At 45.9% G+C, this 20,763-nt stretch overlaps 2 protein-coding genes across 2 annotated transcripts; both read right to left on the bottom strand.

Moving 5' to 3' along the window:
- Positions 1-388: 388 nt before the first annotated feature.
- Positions 389-19,767, bottom strand: gabrp (gamma-aminobutyric acid type A receptor subunit pi). The gene is made up of 10 exons (XM_071411636.1): positions 19,494-19,767; positions 11,255-11,344; positions 10,957-11,072; positions 10,671-10,738; positions 7,994-8,211; positions 7,167-7,249; positions 6,555-6,692; positions 4,467-4,619; positions 3,695-3,888; positions 389-3,484 (listed from the first exon to the last, which is right to left on the bottom strand). The coding sequence occupies exons 2-10, from the start codon at positions 11,308-11,310 to the stop codon at positions 3,158-3,160; spliced, it is 1,353 nt and encodes a 450-aa protein (XP_071267737.1). The 5' UTR covers positions 11,311-11,344; positions 19,494-19,767; the 3' UTR covers positions 389-3,157.
- LOC139581927 (phospholipid scramblase-like) lies at positions 1,581-2,958 on the bottom strand. Its single transcript, XM_071412120.1, has 2 exons — positions 2,954-2,958; positions 1,581-2,097 (listed from the first exon to the last, which is right to left on the bottom strand). Exons 1-2 carry the CDS (start codon positions 2,956-2,958, stop codon positions 1,581-1,583), a joined length of 522 nt encoding a protein of 173 aa, XP_071268221.1.
- Positions 19,768-20,763: the final 996 nt, after the last annotated feature.

The following is a 20,763-nucleotide window of genomic DNA, read 5'->3' as shown; positions in this document are numbered from 1 at the left end:
TGACTTTTTCCACATTTGGCTATGTTACAGCCTTATTCTAAAAAAATATATTTTTTAAATGACACACAATACCCCATGATGACAAAGCAAAAACACGTTTTTCGAATTTACGTACATTTTCAGACCCTTTACTCAGTACTTTGTTGAAGCACCTTTGGCAGCGATTACAGCCACAAGTCTTCTTGGTATGACGCTGCAAGCTTGGCATACCTGTATTTGGGGAGTTTCTCCCATTCTTCTCTGCAGATCCTCTCAAGCTCTGTCAGGTTGGATGGGGAGCGTTGCACAGCTATTTTCAGGTCTCTTCAGAGATGTTCGATCTAGTTCAAGTCCGGGCTCTGGCTGGGCCGCTCAAGGACATACAGAGACTTGTCCCGAAGCCACTCCTGCGTTGTCTTGGCTGTGCTAAGCTTCGTTGTCCTGTTGGAAGGTGAACCTTCGACACAATCTGATGTCCTGAGCGCTCTGGAGCAGGTTTTCATCAAGGATCTCTCTGTACTTTGCTCCATTGAGCTTTGCATCGATCCTGAATAGTCTCCCAGTCCCTGCCGCTGAAAAACATCCCCACAGCATGGTGCTGCCACCACCATGCTTCACCGTCGGGATGGTACCAGGTTTCCTCCTGATTGGAAGAAAGTCCTTGCAGCAATGTTCCAACATCTAGTGGAAAACCTTCCCAGAGGACTGGAGGCTGTAATAGCAGCAAAGGGGGGACAAACTACATATTAATGCCCATGGTTTTGGAATGAGATGTTCGACGAGCAGGTGTCCACATACTTTTAATCATGTAGTGTATATCAGTGTCAGATGAAGCCTTTGTCTCTGAAGAGCAATACTCCCAGCATTTGATTCAGAAAGGTATTAACTCTAAGTTAAGCTTACATGCTGACTAGACCGGGCGCATGTTGATTTTGTCCACTCACACCAGACGCCATCAGGACATGCAGGTTGAAATATCAAAACGAACCCTAAACCATCTATATTAATTTGGGGACAGGTCGAAAAGCATTAAACATGTACGGCAATTTAGCAATTATTGTTGTTATTTTACCTGAAATGCATAAGGTCCTCTACTCCGACATTTAATCCACAGATAAAATGGTAAATAGAGTTTGTTTCTAGTAATCTCTCCTCTTTCAAGGCTTTTTCTTCTTCTTTTGACTTTATATGGCAGTTGGTAACTAACTTTAAGGTGCATTACCACCACCAACTGGACTGGAGTGTGGACCTCAGTTCATCTTTCAATCACCCACGTGGGTATATGCTCCTAAAAACCAATGAGGAGATGGGAGAGTGTGGGTGCAATGATTGAATAACATGTATTTGTACATTTATTTTGCAACGATCTCGCACGCGACCCGAGCAGTGTGGTCAGTATGTCTGGATAGGCCTACTGACTAAAGACAAATCACATTGAAATATATATGGTCCTATTTTATTGTTGCAAATTCACAAGACAAACACAAGTACACAAATAAATAATTATTATCATAAATAATATACCCATGATAAAACATTAAATAAAATGTACAGATACAAAAAATGCATCCAAAGTTTATGAAGACCATTGAATGATAGGTTTAATCCAGTGTAGGGCAGTCCAGTGTGGGGCAGTCCAGTGTAGGGCAGTCCAGTGTGGGGCAGTCCAGTGTGGGGCAGTCCAGTGTGGGGCAGTCCAGTGTAGGGCAGTCCAGTGTGGGGCAGTCCAGTGTAGGGCAGTCCAGTGTGGGGCAGACCAGTGTGGGGCAGTCCAGTGTGGGGCAGTCCAGTGTAGGGCAGTCCAGTGTGGGGCAGTCCAGTGTAGGGCAGTCCAGTGTGGGGCAGACCAGTGTGGGGCGGTCCAGTGTGGGGCAGTCCAGTGTAGGGCAGTCCAGTGTGGGGCAGTCCAGTGTAGGGCAGTCCAGTGTGGAGCAGTCCAGTGTGGGGCAGTCCAGTATGGGGCAGTCCAGTGTGGGGCAGTCCAGTGTGGGGCAGTCCAGTGTAGGGCAGTCCAGTGTGGGGCAGTCCAGTGTAGGGCAGTCCAGTGTGGGGCAGTCCAGTGTGGGGCAGTCCAGTGTAGGGCAGTCCAGTGTGGGGCAGTCCAGTGGCACCTCATCCCTATATACACACTTAGAAAAAAGGGTTCCAAAAGAGTTCTTTGACTGTCTCCATAGGAAACCCCATTTCGGTTCCAGATAGAACCCTTTTTGGTTCGAAATATCAGAAATATCTTATTTAAATAAGTATTCAGACCCTTTGCTATGAGACAAGAAATTGAGCTCATGTGCATCTTGTTTCCATTGATCCTCCTTGAGATGTTTCTACAACTTGATTGGAGTCCACCTGTGGAAAATTCAATTGAGAGGATCTGCAGAGAAGGATGGGAGAAACTCCCCAAATACATGTGTGCCAAGCTTGTAGCGTCATACCTAAGATGACTCGAGGCTGTAATCTTTGCCAAAGGTGTTTCAACAACGTACTGAGTAAAGAGTGAATACTCATGTACATTTGATATTTCAGTTTTTATTTTTTATACATTTGCTAATATTCCGAAAAATCTGTTTTTGCTTCGTCATTATGTGATATTGTGTGTAGATTGATGAGAAGAATAATTAACTATTTCATCCATTTTAAAACAAGGCTGTAATGTAACAAAATGTGGAATATGTCAAGGGATCTGAAGACTTTCTGAATGAACTGTACATGGAACCCAAACGGGTTTTACCAGGAACCAAAAAGGTTCTACCTTAAACCAATAAGGGTTCTTCAATGGGTCCTCCTATGTAGACAACTGAAGAACCATTTAAGGTTCTAGCTAGAACCTTTTTTTCTAAGAGTGTAGTGCACCATTTTTGACCAGGGTCCTTCTCTATAGGTGTTGGTCAAAGTAGTGCACTACATAGGGAAAAGGAGGCCATTTTTGGACACAGTCCCTATATAGCGCACTACTGTGCTTTGGTCAAAAGTAGTGTACCTCATAGGAAATAGGGAGCCATTCGGATCAGATCAGATGATGAGAAGAGACTGTTCAGATCAGATCAAGAGATGTGTGCTACTCAGATCAGATCAAGAGATGTGTGCTACTCTGATCAGATCAAGAGATGTGTGCTACTCAGATCAGATCAAGAGATGTGTGCTACTCTTATCAGATCAGATGATGGGATGTGTGCTACTCAGATCAGATGAAGAGATAGTAGAGCCAGTAGAAGACATTAACCGCCAGGAAGGTGAGGGGGAACACGGTGCGAGCGTGGCGGTCGATGTTGTGAGGGTTCTCTACACTGAACACAGACACCGCACGCCGTGACGCGTTCCTAAACGACGTCAGGCCACACCCCTTCCCCGGCTTCTTCTCTGTAGCCTCGGCCTCGTTGACACTCGTCCCCGATTGGTCAACAAGATCCTTTTGGGTGGAGCCTAGCTCCAGGACCTGATTTGGTTGGCTGGAGCTGACCACGGGCATGGTACCGTTTCTGTTGGAATCATCAAACTCCTGAAGGAGCTCCTGAGGAGAAGAGAGACATTTTGTCATGGGGGGGGGGGGGGGGGGTCTCATTTTAGAAATATGGTAGACAAGTACACATATATACATGCACACTCTGCATTGTTGGGGATGGACCCGTGACTGTTAGTCTGCACCTGTTGTTTACCAAGCTTGTGACAAATAGCATTTGATTTCATTTGACACACACACACTTTTCTCTATTTGACCCACCCTATGTATGTCTCCTACGGTTTGGTGCTGCACGGTACAGAAGTGGGCGCAGGCGTACTCCAGCAGCGCCCCAAAGATGAAGGTGAAACAGATGCCCAGGTACACGTCTATGGCCTTGATGAAACAGTTGGCGTTGGGGAGAGAGGTACGGGCACCCATCATGAGAGTAGTCATAGTCAGCACTGTGGTCACACCTGGAGAATCATTAGAATGACAGTCATAGTCAGTACTGTGGTCACACCTGGAGAATCATTAGAATGACAGTCATAGTCAGTACTGTGGTCACACCTGGAGAATCATTAGAATGACAGTCATAGTCAGTACTGTGGTCACACCTGGAGAATCATTAGAATGACAGTCATAGTCAGTACTGTGGTCACACCTGGAGAATCATTAGAATGACAGTCATAGTCAGTACTGTGGTCACACCTGGAGAATCATTAGAATGACAGTCATAGTCAGTACTGTGGTCACACCTGGAGAATCATTAGAATGACAGTCATAGTCAGTACTGTGGTCACACCTGGAGAATCATTAGAATGACAGTCATAGTCAGTACTGTGGTCACACCTGGAGAATCATTACAATGACAGTCATAGTCAGTACTGTGGTCACACCTGGAGAATCATTAGAATGACAGTCATAGTCAGTAGTAATAGACCTAGGCGGATGGGTGGATGGATGAGGAATGGAACTTGCTTGTACTCTATACTCAAATGAATGATTGAATATGTAAGTGACATGGTTAAAACACACACGCAGTGTGACTGACCGATGCAGGTGCGTGCGGGGACAGATGATTGGCTGATCCAGAAGGAGACCCAGGAGAGCACCACCAACAGAGTAGAAGGGGCGTATGTCTCCAGGATGAAGAACAACACGTTCCTGCGCAGAGCAAAGTGGAGCACCAGCTTCGGGTACAGCCCTGTATACAGTGGGGAGAACAAGTATTTGATACACTGCCGATTTTGCAGGTTTTCCTACTTACAAAGCATGTAGAGGTCTGTAATTTTTATCATAGGTACACTTCAACTGTGAGAGACAGAATCTAAAACAAAAATCCAGAAAATCACATTGTATGATTTTTAAGTAATTCATTTGCATTTTATTGCATGACATAAGTATTTGATCACCTACCAACCAGTAAGAATTCCAGCTCTCACAGACCTGTTAGTTTTTCTTTAAGAAGCCCTCCTGTTCTCCACTCATTACCTGTATTAACTGCACCTGTCTGAACTCGTTACCTGTATAAAAGACACCTGTCCACACACTCAATCAAACAGACTCCAACCTCTCCACAATGGCCAAGACCAGAGAGCTGTGTAAGGACATCAGGGATAAAATTGTAGACCTGCACAAGGCTGGGATGGGCTACAGGACAATAGGCAAGCAGCTTGGTGAGAAGGCAACAACTGTTGGCGCAATTATTAGAAAATAGAAGAAAATAGAAGAAGTTCAAGATGATGGTCAATCACCCTCGGTCTGGGGCTCCATGCAAGATCTCACCTCGTGGGGCATCAATGATCATGAGGAAGGTGAGGGATCAGCCCAGAACTACACGGCAGGACCTGGTCAATGACCTGAAGAGAGCTGGGACCACAGTCTCAAAGAAAACCATTAGTAACACACTACGCCGTCATGGATTAAAATCCTGCAGCGCACACAAGGTCCCCCTGCTCAAGCAGGCGCATGTCCAGGCCCGTCTGAAGTTTGCCAATGACCATCTGGATGATCCAGAGGAGGAATGGGAGAAGGTCATGTGGTCTGATGATTAAAAAATAGAGCTTTTTGGTCTAAACTCCACTCGCCGTGTTTGGAGGAAGAAGAAGGATGAGTACAACCCCAAGAACACCATCCCAACCGTGAAGCATGGAGGTGGAAACATCATTCTTTGGGGATGCTTTTCTGCAAAGGGGACAGGACGACTGCACCGTATTGAGGGGAGGATGGATGGGGCCATGTATTGCGAGATCTTAGCCAACAACCTCCTTCCCTCAGTAAGAGCATTGATGATGGGTCGTGGCTGGGTCTTCCAGCATGACAACGACCCGAAACACACAGCCAGGGCAACTAAGGAGTGGCTCCGTAAGAAGTATCTCAAGGTCCTGGAGTGGCCTAGCCAGTCTCCAGACCTGAACCCAATAGAAAATCTTTGGAGGGAGCTGAAAGTCCGTATTGCCCAGCGACAGCCCCGAAACCTGAAGGATCTGGAGAAGGTCTGTATGGAGGAGTGGGCCAAAATCCCTGCTGCAGTGTGTGCAAACCTGGTCAAGAACTACAGGAAACGTATGATCTCTGTAATTGCAAACAAAGGATTCTGTACCAAATATTAAGTTCTGCTTTTCTGATGTATCAAATACTTATGTCATGCAATAAAATGCTAATTAATTACTTAAAAATCATACAATGTGATTTTCGGGATTTTTTTTTTTTTTCCGTCTCTCACAGTTGAAGTGTACCTATGATACAAATTACAGACCTCTACATGCTTTGTAAGTAGGAAAACCTGCAAAATCGGCAGTGTATCAAATACTTGTTCTCCCCACTGTACATACACACACACACACACACACACACACACACACACACACACACACACACACACACACACACACACACACACACACACACACACACACACACACACACACACACACACACACACACACACACACACACACACACACACACACACAAGCAGGCCCGCAGACACAAAGCATGCGCGAACAGGTTAGAAGCAGTTATCTGACTTTATAGTGTCGTACTTGGTGAGGTAGACCAGTAGACTGTAAGGTAAGTTATGTTTGCACGCGCGTACACACACACACACACACACACCCACGCACACACACACAGGTACCTGTCTCATAGACAGCCTCAGAAACAGATGTGTAGTAACTCTCAACACTGTACTGGGCAAGGCGCAGTGTGTCCAGACCCTTCACTGAGTCATTCCCTCTAGTCCAGTAGAAGATTACATCCTGTAGGTTATAGCCCCCTGGAAACACACACAATCGCACACTTATCCTCCATGGACGTGTTTAACTATACTAGCACCAGAAGTCTCAACAAGAAGAGTAAACGAACAAACATTTGACCAACTGGTGACATTTTGTTAGTCCCCACGAGGTCAAAAGCAATTTTTCAGGGAGTTTAGGGTTAAGGTTAGATTTATTGTTCGAACTATGTTAAAGGTTAGGGTTAAGGTTAAGGTTAGGGTAAGAGTACAGGTTAGGGTTAGGTTTAGGGATAGGGAAAATAGGATTTTTGAATGGGACTGAATTGTGTACAAGACTGTACAAGACTGTGTCTGTGTGTGTGTGTGTGTGTGTGTGTGTGTGTGTGTGTGTGTGTGTGTGTGTGTGTGTGTGTGTGTGTGTGTGTGTGTGTGTGTGTGTGTGTGTGTGTGTGTGTGTGTGTGTGTGTGTGTGTGTGTCCACGCCAAGACCAACAGGAAGGGTGGGCTACTCACAGCTCTCCAGCTGCAGGGTGCACACCTGTCTGTCCATTGGGTACTTGGTCAGGTCCATGTTGCAGGCGATGGTCGCTGTTATTCTGTGATGGGGAGGGTGGGGAGATGGGGGTGGAGAGAGAGAGAGATGGAGTGAGATATAGAGAGTGATAGATGCAAAGGTGGTGTGTAGACAGCTGGTCTTTGGACAACCTGTTGATAAACAGCTGGTCTGTGGACAACATGCTAATAAACAGCTGGGCTGTGGACAACCTGTTGATAGACAGCTGGTCTGTGGACAACCTGTTGATAGACAGCTGTCTGTGGACAACCTTTTGATAAACAGCTGGTCTGTGGACAACCTGTTGATAAACAGCTGGTCTGTGGACAACCTGTTGATAAACAGCTGGTCTGTGGACAACCTGTTGATAAACAGCTGGTCTGTGGACAACCTGTTGATAAACAGCTGGTCTGTGGACAACCTGTTGATAAACAGCTGGTCTGTGGACAACCTGTTGATAAACAGCTGGTCTGTGGACAACCTGTTGCTGTACCTTACGGTCATCCAGTTGGAAAGGGAATAGTTTTTGCAGAGAGGGTTAGATGCACAGGAATGGAGTCTACTCTTGGGGAGTATCTGTACTTCAACACCACCAGGGCAGTTTATAATAATATAATAATACATGCCATTAAGCTGACGCTTTTATCCAAAGCGAATCACAGTCAGGCATAGTCAGGCATTTTTTACGTACGGGTGGCCCCAGAAGGATTCCGACCCACAACCCTTGGCATTGCAAGCGCCATGCTCTAGCGACTGAGCCACAAGTACACAAGACATTAGTACGTACCGTAGAGCATAGAGAACGGTCCCGTTGCTGAAGATCCGTATGAGACGGTTCTCCACAGTGACGTCATGCAGGAAGGAGCGTTTGGAGTCTGGAATGAAGGTGTCTGGGATCCAGAGGAGGGAGACTAGTCGTCCATCCACACTCACACTCTCATTCCCTGGGAACACCAGCCGTGAGTCCCTCCAACGCTGACGCAAGAAGATAGTGGCTGTGTAGTCCTGAGGACCAGGTGAGAGAGAGAGAGAGAGAGAGAGAGAGAGAGAGAGAGAGAGAGAGAGAGAGAGAGAGAGAGAGAGAGAGAGAGAGAGAGAGAGAGAGAGAGAGAGAGAGAGAGAGAGAGAGAGAGAGAGAGAGAGAGAGAGAGAGAGAGAGACATCGTCCTTAGCTCTGGCATCTTCCCCAATATTTGGAACCAAGGACTGATCACCCCAATCCACAAAAGTGGAGACAAATTTGACCCCAATAACTACCGTGGAATATGCGTCAACAGTAACCTTGGGAAAATACTCTGCATTATCATTAACAGCAGACTCGTACATTTCCTCAATGAAAACAATGTACTGAGCAAATGTCAAATTGGCTTTTTACCAAATTACCGTACAACAGACCATGTATTCACCCTACACACCCTAATTGACAACCAAACAAACCAAAACAAAGGCAAAGTCTTCTCATGCTTTGTTGATTTCAAAAAAGCCTTCGACTCAATTTGGCATGAGGGTCTGCTATACAAATTGATGGAAAGTGGTGTTGGGGGTAAAACATACGACATTATAAAATCCATGTACACAAACAACAAGTGTGCGGTTAAAATTGGCAAAAAACACACACATTTCTTCACACAGGGTCGTGGGGTGAGACAGGGATGCAGCTTAAGCCCCACCCTCTTCAACATATATATCAACGAATTGGCGCGGGCACTAGAACAGTCTGCAGCACCCGGTCTCACCCTACTAGAATCCGAAGTCAAATGTCTACTGTTTGCTGATGATCTGGTGCTTCTGTCACCAACCAAGGAGGGCCTACAGCAGCACCTAGATCTTCTGCACAGATTCTGTCAGACCTGGGCCCTGACAGTAAATCTCAGTAAGACCAAAATAATGGTGTTCCAAAAAAGGTCCAGTCACCAGGACCACAAATTCCATCTAGACACCGTTGCCCTAGAGCACACAAAAAACTATACATACCTCGGCCTAAACATCAGCACCACAGGTAACTTCCACAAAGCTGTGAACGATCTGAGAGACAAGGCAAGAAGGGCCTTCTATGCCATCAAAAGGAACATAAATTTCAACATACCAATTAGGATCTGGCTAAAAATACTTGAATCAGTCATAGAGCCCATTGCCCTTTATGGTTGTGAGGTCTGGGGTCCGCTCACCAACCAAGATTTCACAAAATGGGACAAACACCAAATTGAGACTCTGCATGCAGAATTCTGCAAAAATATCCTCCGTGTACAACGTAGAACACCAAATAATGCATGCAGAGCAGAATTAGGCCGATACCCACTAATTATCAAAATCCAGAAAAGAGCCGTTAAATTCTACAACCACCTAAAAGGAAGCGATTCCAAAACCTTCCATAACAAAGCCATCACCTACAGAGAGATGAACCTGGAGAAGAGTCCCCTAAGCAAGCTGGTCCTAGGGCTCTGTTCACAAACACAAACACACCCCACAGAGCCCCAGGACAACAGCACAATTAGACCCAACCAAATCATGAGAAAACAAAAAGATAATTACTTGACACATTGGAAAGAATTAACAAAAAAACAGAGCAAACTAGAATGCTATTTGGCCCTAAACAGAGAGTACACAGTGGCAGAATACCTGACCACTGTGACTGACCCAAACTTAAGGAAAGCTTTGACTATGTACAGACTCAGTGAGCATAGCCTTGCTATTGAGAAAGGCCGCCGTAGGCAGACATGGCTCTCAAGAGAAGACAGGCTATGTGCACACTGCCCACAAAATGAGGTGGAAACTGAGCTGCACTTCCTAACCTCCTGCCCAATGTATGACCATATTAGAGAGACATATTTCCCTCAGATTACACAGATCCACAAAGAATTCGAAAACAAATCCAATTTTGATAAACTCCCATATCTACTGGGTGAAATTCCACAGTGTGCCATCACAGCAGCAAGATTTGTGACCTGTTGCCACAAGAAAAGGGCAACCAGTGAAGAACAAACACCACTGTAAATACAACCCATATTTATGTTTATTTATTTTAACTTGTGTGCTTTAACCATTTGTACATTGTTACAACACTGCATATATATAATATGACATTTGTAATGTCTTTATCGTTTTGAAACTTCTGTATGTGTAATGTTTACTGTTCATTTTTATTGTTTATTTGACTTTTGTATATTACCTACCTCACTTGCTTTGGCAATGTTAACACATGTTTCCCATGCCAATAAAGCCCATTGAATTGAGAGAGAGAGAGAGAGAGAGAGAGAGAGAGAGAGAGAGAGAGAGAGAGAGAGAGAGAGAGAGAGAGAGAGAGAGAGAGAGAGAGAGAGAGAGAGAGAGAGAGAGAGGGAGAGAGAGAGAGAGAGAGAGAGAGAGAGAGAGAGAGAGAGAGAGAGAGAGAGAGAGAGATGTACACATTAAAACAGACATGCATGCAAGCAGACCCAAACACACACACACAGGTTCAACATTACCATATTGATTTCTGAGATGGCATCAATGCTGGCGATATCCAGACTCATCCCAATCTCAACAGGGCCCTCTGGAGAGGAGAGAGACTGTTATAGCACTTCAGTAGGTTTTGTGTGTGTGTGTGTGTGTGTGTGTGTGTGTGTGTGTGTGTGTGTGTGTGTGTGTGTGTGTGTGTGTGTGTGTGTGTGTGTGTGTGTGTGTGTGTGTGTGTGTGTGTGTGTGTGTGTGTGTGTGTGTGTGTGTGTGTGTGTGTGTGTGTGTGTGTGTGTGTGTGTTAACTCTCCTCACCATTGAAGTTGGGCCTCATGTAGCGGTTATATCCCTTCATTAGTTTCTGGATGGTGGGATGCAGCTGGGAGCCATTCGAGTCCTCCCAGTGGTGACTCTCAGGGAGCATACATCCACTGTAGGAGAAAGAGAGAAGAGGTGGAGGGGAGAAGAGAAGAAGAAAGGTGTGGAATATGAGCTAGCCACCTGTAAGATCAGTAACTGTGAGATTAGTACCAATATGAGAACCACTGTGTATTCAAGTCCTTCCATATATAATCTCCTGATTCTCCCTGACCCATGACCCCTAACTTCTCACCTCTGAGTTAGGACCATGCCCAGGGTCAGGAAGGTCAAAGGGTGGGTAGGTATCATGATCAGGCTGTCAAAGGTCTCCAAAGGTCAGCAGCTGTGGACAGAGATAGAGATAACAGAGCTGGGAAACAGGAAGTGAATGAGTCTACTAGGTTTTCTTGCTAGATATACAGACAACATGTTGATTATTACTCAACTAGGGGCATATTCATTAGTGAAAAAATACTAAAATTACATTTTTTTATTGGTTAATGATACCTGTTTCAGACCGTTGTCTTCCTTTCAGTGCCTGGTGTTGTTTTAGCCCTGGTTCTTAAAGGAAAGGTTTTGAATGTTGTATTGATTTTTGCATTTCTAGGTTTTCATGTGTATCTGAGTTAATGGCGTTCAAGCAGGTAGAAATCCGTCCGGTGTGACGTAGCACCGTGATAAAGTCTCTCTCACTACACTGGAAGTCAATAGGAATATGACTTTCAGATGTAACTCTCTTTCTACTGTTCGGTGGTCTCTTGTGTTACTTCCCACCAATTACCCTCTCTTCCCCCACCTCTCTCTCTCTCTCTCTCTCTCTCTCTCTCTCTCTCTCTCTCTCTCTCTCTCTCTCTCTCTCTCTCTCTCTCTCTCTCTCTCTCTCTCTCTCTCTCTCTCTCTCTCTCTCTCTCTCTCTCTCTCTCTATCTCTCTCTCTCTCTATCTCTCTGTGTCGCTAACTCTCTCTCTCAATTCAATTCAAAGGGGCTTTATTGGCTTTATTGGCATGGAAAACATGTGTTTACATTGCCAAAGCAAGTGAAATAAACAATAAACAAAAGTGAGAAGAAACTAATTTAACATCAACAAAAAACGATTATATTTAACAGTAAACATTTCACTCAAAAATATTTAAAAAAGAAAAAGACATTTCAAGTGTTATGTTATCAGCTATGTACAGTTTTTTAGCAGTGTCGTACCAATAGTCTCTCTCTCATCAATGTCAGCAGGTCTGGCCCCTACTGATTTATATAGCTCATTATCCCACTTACTGTATATCAAGTTCATCACAGTTAGTGGTGGCATCTAAACTACCTTGGAGAACCACTACACAGCTTCTAGAACCTTCACCACACAGCTTCTAGAACCTTCACCACACAGCTTCTAGAACTTTCACCACACAGCTTCTAGAACCTTCACCACACAGCTTCTAGAACTTTCACCACACAGCTTCTAGAACTTTCACCACACAGCTTCTAGAACCTTCACCACACAGCTTCTAGAACCTTCACCACACAGCTTCTAGAACCTTCACCACACAGCTTCTAGAACTTTCACCACACAGCTTCTAGAACCTTCACCACACAGGTTTTCCACCTTTGCAATATTCTGTCTCCTTCCTGTTGGGTTTTCTTTGTCCTCTGCTGTCCATTCTATCTGCGGTCCATTCTATCTGCTGTCCACTCTATATGTTGTCCATTCCATCTGCGGTCCATTCTATCGGCTGTACGTTCTATCTGCAGTCTCTGCTGTCCATTCTATCTGCTGTCCATTCTATCTGCTGTCTCTGCTGTCCATTCTATCTGCTGTACATTCTTTCTGCTCTCCATTCTATCTGCTGTCCATTCTATCTGCTGTCCATTCTATCTGCTGTCCATTATATGCTGTCCATTTTATGCTGGCCATTCTATCTGCTGTCCATTCTATCTGCTGTCCATTCTATGCTGTCCATTCTATCTGCTCTCTATTCTATGCTGTCCATTCTATCTGCTGTCCATTCTATGCTGTCCATTCTATGCTGTCCATTCTATATGCTATCCATTCTATCTGCTGTCCATTCTATGCTGTCCATTCTATGCTGTCCATTCTATATGCTATCCATTCTATCTGCTCTCCATTCTATGCTGTCCATTCTATGCTGTCCATTCTATGCTGTCCATTCTATGCTGTCCATTCTATATGCTATCCATTCTATCTGCTCTCCATTCTATGCTGTCTATTCTATGCTGTCCATTCTATATGCTGTACGTTCTATCTGCAGTCTCTGCTGTCCATTCTATCTGCTGTCCATTCTATCTGCTGTCTCTGCTGTACATTCTTTCTGCTCTCCATTCTATCTGCTGTCCATTCTATCTGCTGTCCATTCTATCTGCTGTCCATTATATCTGCTGTCCATTATATGCTGTCCATTTTATCTGCTGTCCATTCTATCTGCTGTCCATTATATGCTGTCCATTCTATCTGCTGTCCATTCTATGCTGTCCATTCTATCTGCTCTCTATTCTATGCTGTCCATTCTATCTGCTGTCCATTCTATGCTGTCCATTCTATGCTGTCCATTCTATATGCTATCCATTCTATCTGCTCTCCATTCTATGCTGTCTATTCTATGCTGTCCATTCTATATGCTGTACGTTCTATCTGCAGTCTCTGCTGTCCATTCTATCTGCTGTCCATTCTATCTGCTGTCTCTGCTGTACATTCTTTCTGCTCTCCATTCTATCTGCTGTCCATTCTATCTGCTGTCCATTCTATCTGCTGTCCATTCTATCTGCTGTCCATTATATGCTGTCCATTTTATCTGCTGTCCATTCTATCTGCTGTCCATTATATGCTGTCCATTCTATCTGCTGTCCATTTTATGCTGGCCATTCTATCTGCTGTCCATTCTATCTGCTGTCCATTCTATGCTGTCCATTCTATCTGCTCTCTATTCTATGCTGTCCATTCTATCTGCTGTCCATTTTATGCTGGCCATTCTATCTGCTGTCCATTCTATCTGCTGTCCATTCTATGCTGTCCATTCTATCTGCTCTCTATTCTATGCTGTCCATTCTATCTGCTCTCCATTCTATGCTGTCTATTCTATGCTGTCCATTCTATATGCTGTACGTTCTATGCTGTCTATTCTATGCTGTCCATTCTATCGGCTGTACGTTCTATCTGCAGTCTCTGCTGACAATTCTATCTGCTGTCCATTCTATCTGCTGTCTCTGCTGTCCATTCTATCTGCTGTACATTCTTTCTGCTCTCCATTCTATCTGCTGTCCATTCTATCTGCTGTCCATTCTATCTGCTGTCTCTGCTGTCCATTCTATCTGCTGTACATTCTTTCTGCTCTCCATTCTTTCTGCTCTCCATTCTATCTGCTGTCCATTCTATCTGCTGTCCATTCTATCTGCTGTCCATTTTATGCTGGCCATTCTATCTGCTGTCCATTCTATCTGCTGTCCATTCTATGCTGTCCATTCTATCTGCTCTCTATTCTATGCTGTCCATTCTATCTGCTGTCCATTCTATGCTGTCCATTCTATCTGCTCTCTATTCTATGCTGTCCATTCTATCTGCTGTCCATTCTATGCTGTCCATTCTATGCTGTCCATTCTATATGCTATCCATTCTATCTGCTCTCCATTCTATGCTGTCTATTCTATGCTGTCCATTCTATATGCTGTACGTTCTATCTGCAGTCTCTGCTGTCCATTCTATCTGCTGTCCATTCTATCTGCTGTTTCTGCTGTACATTCTTTCTGCTCTCCATTCTATCTGCTGTCCATTCTATCTGCTGTCCATTCTATCTGCTGTCCATTATATGCTGTCCATTCTATCTGCTGTCCATTTTATGCTGGCCATTCTATCTGCTGTCCATTCTATCTGCTGTCCATTCTATGCTGTCCATTCTATCTGCTCTCTATTCTATGCTGTCCATTCTATCTGCTCTCCATTCTATGCTGTCTATTCTATGCTGTCCATTCTATATGCTGTACGTTCTATGCTGTCTATTCTATGCTGTCCATTCTATATGCTGTCTATTCTATGCTGTCCATTCTATATGCTGTCCATTCTATGCTGTCCATTCTATGCTGTCCATTCTATGCTCTCCATTCTATGCTGTCTGAATCTCTTGATTCTTTTGCACACAAGTCTTTTGACTCATCACATACGCTGCTGTTACTGTTTATTATCTATCTTGTTGTCTAGTCACTTTATCCCTACCTACAGTATACTGCTGTTACTGTTTATTATCTATCTTGTTGTCTAGTCACTTTACCCCTACCTACAGTATACTGCTGTTACTGTTTATTATCTATCTTGTTGTCTAGTCACTTTATCCCCACCTACAGTATACTGCTGTTACTGTTTATTATCTATCTTGTTGCCTCGTCACTTTATCCCCACCTACAGTATACTGCTGTTACTGTTTATTATCTATCTTGTTAGCTCGTCACTTTATCCCTAACTATATGTACACACAGTATCTACCTCAATGACCTGGTACCCCTGCACATCGTCTCGGTACTGGTAACCCTGCACATCGTCTCGGTACTGGTAACCCTGCACATCGTCTCGGTACTGGTAACCCTGCACATCGTCTCGGTACTGGTAACACTGCACATCGTCTCGGTACTGGTACCCCTGCACATGGTCTGTTACTGGTGCCACTGCACATCGTCTGGTACTGGTAGCCCTGCACATCATCTGGTACTGGTACCCCTGCACATCGTATCGGTACTGGTGCCACTGCACATCGTCTGGTACTGGTAGCCCTGCACATCCTCTCGGTACTGGTACCTCTGCACATCGTATCGGTACTGGTACCTCTGCACATCGTCTGGTACTGGTACCTCTGCACATCGTCTGGTACTGGTACCCCTGCACATCGTCTCGGTACTGGTACCCCTGCATATCGTCTGGTACTGGTACCCCTGCACATTGTCTGGTACTGGTACCCTGCACATCATCTGGTACTGGTACCCCTGCACATCGTCTGGTACTGGTACCCTGCACATCGTCTGGTACTGGTACCCTGCACATCATCTGGTACTGGTACCCCTGCACATCGTCTGGTACTGGTACCCCTGCACATTGTCTGGTACTGGTACCCTGCACATCATCTGGTACTGGTACCCCTGCACATCGTCTGGTACTGGTACCCTGCACATCGTCTGGTACTGGTACCCCTGCACATCGTCTGGTACTGGTAACCTGCACATCATCTGGTACTGGTAACACTGACATCGTCTGGTACTGGTACCCCTGGACATCGTCTCGGCACTTGTACCCCTGCACATCGTCTGGTACTGGTACCCCTGCACATCGTCTGGTACTGGTACCCTGCACATCATCTGGTACTGGTACCCCTGCACATCGTCTGGTACTGGTGCCCCTGCACATCGTCTGGTACTGGTACCCCTGCACATCGTCTCGGTACTGGTACCCTGCACATCGTCTCGGTACTGGTACCCCTGCACATCGTCTGGTACTGGTACCCCTGCACATCTTCTCGGTACTGGTACCTCTGCACATCGTCTGGTACTGGTACCCCTGCACATCGTCTCGGTACTGGTACCCTGCACATCGTCTGGTACTGGTACCCCTGCACATCGTCTGGTACTGGTACCCCTACACATCGTCTCGGTACTGGTACCCTGCACATCGTCTGGTACTGGTACCCTTGCACATCGTCTCGGTACTGGTACCCTGCACATCGTCTCGGTACTGGTACCCCTGCACATCGTCTCGGTACTGGTAACACTGCACATTGTCTGGTACACTAACACTGCACATCGTCTGGTACTGGTACCCCTGCACATTGTCTGGTACTGGTACCCCTGCACATCGTCTCGGTACTGGTAACACTGCACATTGTCTGGTACACTAACACTGCACATCCTCTCGGTACTGGTACCCTGCACATCGTCTCGGTACTGGTACCCCTGCACATCGTCTCGGTACTGGTACCCCTGCACATCGTCTCGGTACTGGTACCCCTGCACATCGTCTGGTACTGGTACCCCTACACATCATCTGGTACTGGTACCCCTGCACATCGTCTCGGTACTGGTACCCCTGCACATCGTCTCGGTACTGGTACCCCTGCACATCCTCTCGGTACTGGTACCTCTGCACATCGTCTGGTACTGGTACCCCTGCACATCGTCTCGGTACTGGTACCCCTGCACATCGTCTCGGTACTGGTAACACTGCACATTGTCTGGTACTGGTAACACTGCACATCGTCTCAGTACTGGTACCCCTGCACATCGTCTGGTACTGGTACCACTGCACATCTTCTCGGTACTGGTAACACTGCACATTGTCTGGTACTGGTGCCCCTGCACATCGTCTGGTACTGGTGCCCCTGCACATCGTCTCGGTATTGGTACCCCTGCACATCGTCTCAGTACTGGTACCCCTGCACATCGTCTGGTACTGGTACCACTGCACATCTTCTCGGTACTGGTAACACTGCACATTGTCTGGTACTGGTGCCCCTGCACATCGTCTGGTACTGGTACCCCTGCACATCGTCTCGGTACTGGTAACACTGCACATTGTCTGGTACTGGTAACACTGCACATCGTCTCAGTACTGGTACCCCTGCACATTGTCTGGTACTGGTACCACTGCACATCGTCTGGTACTGGTACCACTGCACATCGTCTGGTACTGGTACCCCTGCACATCTTCTCGGTACTGGTAACACTGCACATCGTCTGGTACTTGTACCCTGTGTACTGCATGTAGCCAGGTTATTTCTATGGTGTGTTTATTCATCTTTATTATTTCTCTATTATTTCTACATTTCTTTTTCTGTGTTGTTATGAATGGCCATTAAGTAAACATTTCACTGTTAGTCTACACTAACTGTTTACAAAGCATGTGACAAATAACATTAGATTCTATTTCGATTCTCATCTTTCATCTCTCACTACTCAATCCTATCCCTCATTCTTCCCACAGCATCTAAGACCTCCCCCCGTCATCCCTGCTTTCTTTTTCTCATCCATCCATCCATCATCCATCCTTCAGTCTCTCTTACTGACTGTCACTGTCACTCGCTACCCTCCCTGTTTCCTGTAGAGCTGTTCTCTTCACTCTCTCCATCTCTCTCTTCACTCTCTCCATCTCTTTCTCTCTCTCCACTCTCTCCATCTCTCTCTCTTCACTCTCTACATCTCGCTCTGTCTTGACTCTCTCCATCTCTCTCTCTCTTCACTCTCTCCATCTCTCTCTTTACTCTCTCCATCTCTCTCTTTCTTCACTCTCTCCATCTCTCTCTCTCTTCACTCTCTCCATCTCTCTCTCTCTTCACTCTCTCCATCTCTCTCTTTACTCTCTCCATCTCCCTCTCTCTTCACCTCTCTCTCTTCACTCTCTCCATCTCTCTCTTTCTTCACTCTCTCCATCTCTCTCTCTCTTCACTCTCTCCATCTCTCTCTTTACTCTCTCCATCTCCCTCTCTCTTCACTCCCTCCATCTCTCTCTCACTTCACTCACTCCATCTCTCTCTCTCTTCACTCTCTCCATCTCTCTCTATCTCTCTATTCACTCTCTCCATCTCTCTCTCTCTTCACTCCATCTCTCTCTCTCTTCACTCTCTCCATCTCTCTCTCTCTTCACTTTCTCCATCTCTCTCTATTCACTCTCTCCATCTCTCTCTCTCTTGACTCTCTCCATCTCTCTCTCACTTCACTCACTCCATCTCTCTCTCTCTTCACTCTCTCCATCTCTCTCTTCACTCTCTCCATCTCTCTCTTTCTTCACTCTCTCCATCTCTCTCTCTCTTTACTCTCTCCATCTCTCTCTCTCTTCACTCTCTCCATCTCTCTCTCTCTTCACTCTCTCCAGCTCTCTCTTTACTCTCTCCATCTCTCTCTCTCCACTCCACAGATGAACACTTTTTCCCAATTATCTCTTTAATTGAACAGACAATCTCTCTCTTTCCCTATCTCTCTCTCTTTCTCTCCCTCTCAACACCTCTCTCTTGTCCTATTTATCTCTGTTTCTCTCCCTCTCAACACCTCTCTCTTGTCCTATTTATCTCTGTTTCTCTCCCTCTCAACACCTCTCTCTTGTCCTATTCATCTCTGTTTCTCTCCCTCTCAACACCTGTCTCTTGTCCTATTTATCTCTGTTTCTCTCCCTCTCAACACCTCTCTCTTGTCCTATTCATCTCTGTTTCTCTCCCTCTCAACACCTCTCTCTTGTCCTATTCATCTCTGTTTCTCTCCCTCTCAACACCTCTCTCTTTTCCTATTTATCTCTGTTTCTCTCCCTCTCAACACCTCTCTCTTGTCCTATTTATCTATGTTTCTCTCCCTCTCAACACCTCTCTCTTTTCCTATTTATCTCTGTTTCTCTCCCTCTCAACACCTCTCTCTTGTCCTATTTATCTCTGTTTCTCTCCCTCTCAACACCTCTCTCTTTTCCTATTTATCTCTGTTTCTCTCCCTCTCAGAACCCGCCTCCCGCCCACCCTCTATTTCTTACCTTTCGTTTATTTGTCTTCCAAAACTCTTTGTTTCTGTTTTTCTGTCTCACAGACTCAGGTCATTCCTTCACCACTTCTTCATCCAGATCTTTCTCTCCTCTGTTGTCTCCTTCCTGTGCTCCTCTGGGTCCAGTGACAGTGATTGGTCCTTAAGCCTGCGTATTAATATGGATTAATCTCAATGTTTTCCACATAAGCCAATACATCACTGTCAGTCACAATGTATGCCTGTCTGGTATGTGGGAATGAGTGTCTGTACGCTGTCTTTTTCTCTCTGTCACTGAAATCTCTTCTGCGCTTCTGCCCTCCCCTCCCCCTCTCAGTCTTTCACACCCTCCCCCCACCACCTTCCTTCCCCCCTCTTATGTTCTCGCTCCTCTTTCTTGCTCTCTCACTGTGTGTGTGCCTGTGTGTGTGTGTGTGTGTGTGTGTGTGTGTGTGTGTGTGTGTGTGTGTGTGTGTGTGTGTGTGTGTGTGTGTGTGTGTGTGTGTGTGTGTGTGTGTGTGTGTGTGTGTGTGTGTGTGTGTGTGTGTGTGTGTGTGTGTGTGTGTGTGTGTGTGTGTGTGTGTGTGTGTGTGTGTGTGTGTGTGGTGACAGGTGTTTGCCTGGGATGGAATGCCAGAGAGAGCCAGAGGTGAGTTGAATAATTAGACACAGACAGTTTTGCCTGAAGAGAGACTGATGATCACACACAAACACTAAGACACTCAGACAACTGTGACATATATCCATTCCATTGTAGTTCAGGTTTAATGCCCCATGTACATACTGAACCATAGTAGAATTGCATAGTGGACGAGGTATCAGAATGTCTTACAAACACAGCGGTGCTATTTGAGGACATGTGGTGGAGAGTGATGTGGGTGCTGGAGATGGGGGTGTGAGCAGGTGGGTCTGGACAGGGTGATGTTGTGGTGGGTCTGGGTAGAGGTGATGTTGTGGTGGGTCTGGGTAGAGGTGATGTGGTGGGTCTGGGTAGAGGTGATGTGGTGGGTCTGGGTAGAGGTGATGTGGTGGGTCTGGGTAGAGGTGATGTGGTGGGTCTGGGTAGAGGTGATGTGGTGGGTCTGGGTAGAGGTGATGTGGTGGGTCTGGGTAGAGGTGATGTGGTGGGTCTGGGTAGAGGTGATGTGGTGGGTCTGGGTAGAGGTGATGTGGTGGGTCTGGGTAGAGGTGATGTGGTGGGTCTGAGCAGGGTGATGTTGTGGTGGGTTTGGGCAGGGTGGATGTTGTGGTGGGTCTGGACAGGGGTGATGTTGTGGTGGGTC

The sequence above is a fragment of the Salvelinus alpinus genome, chromosome 7, assembly GCF_045679555.1.
Source record: "Salvelinus alpinus chromosome 7, SLU_Salpinus.1, whole genome shotgun sequence".
Taxonomy (NCBI): domain Eukaryota; kingdom Metazoa; phylum Chordata; class Actinopteri; order Salmoniformes; family Salmonidae; genus Salvelinus; species Salvelinus alpinus.
Note: the sequence above shows the minus strand (reverse complement) of the source record. Positions and strands in the feature narration are given on the sequence as shown.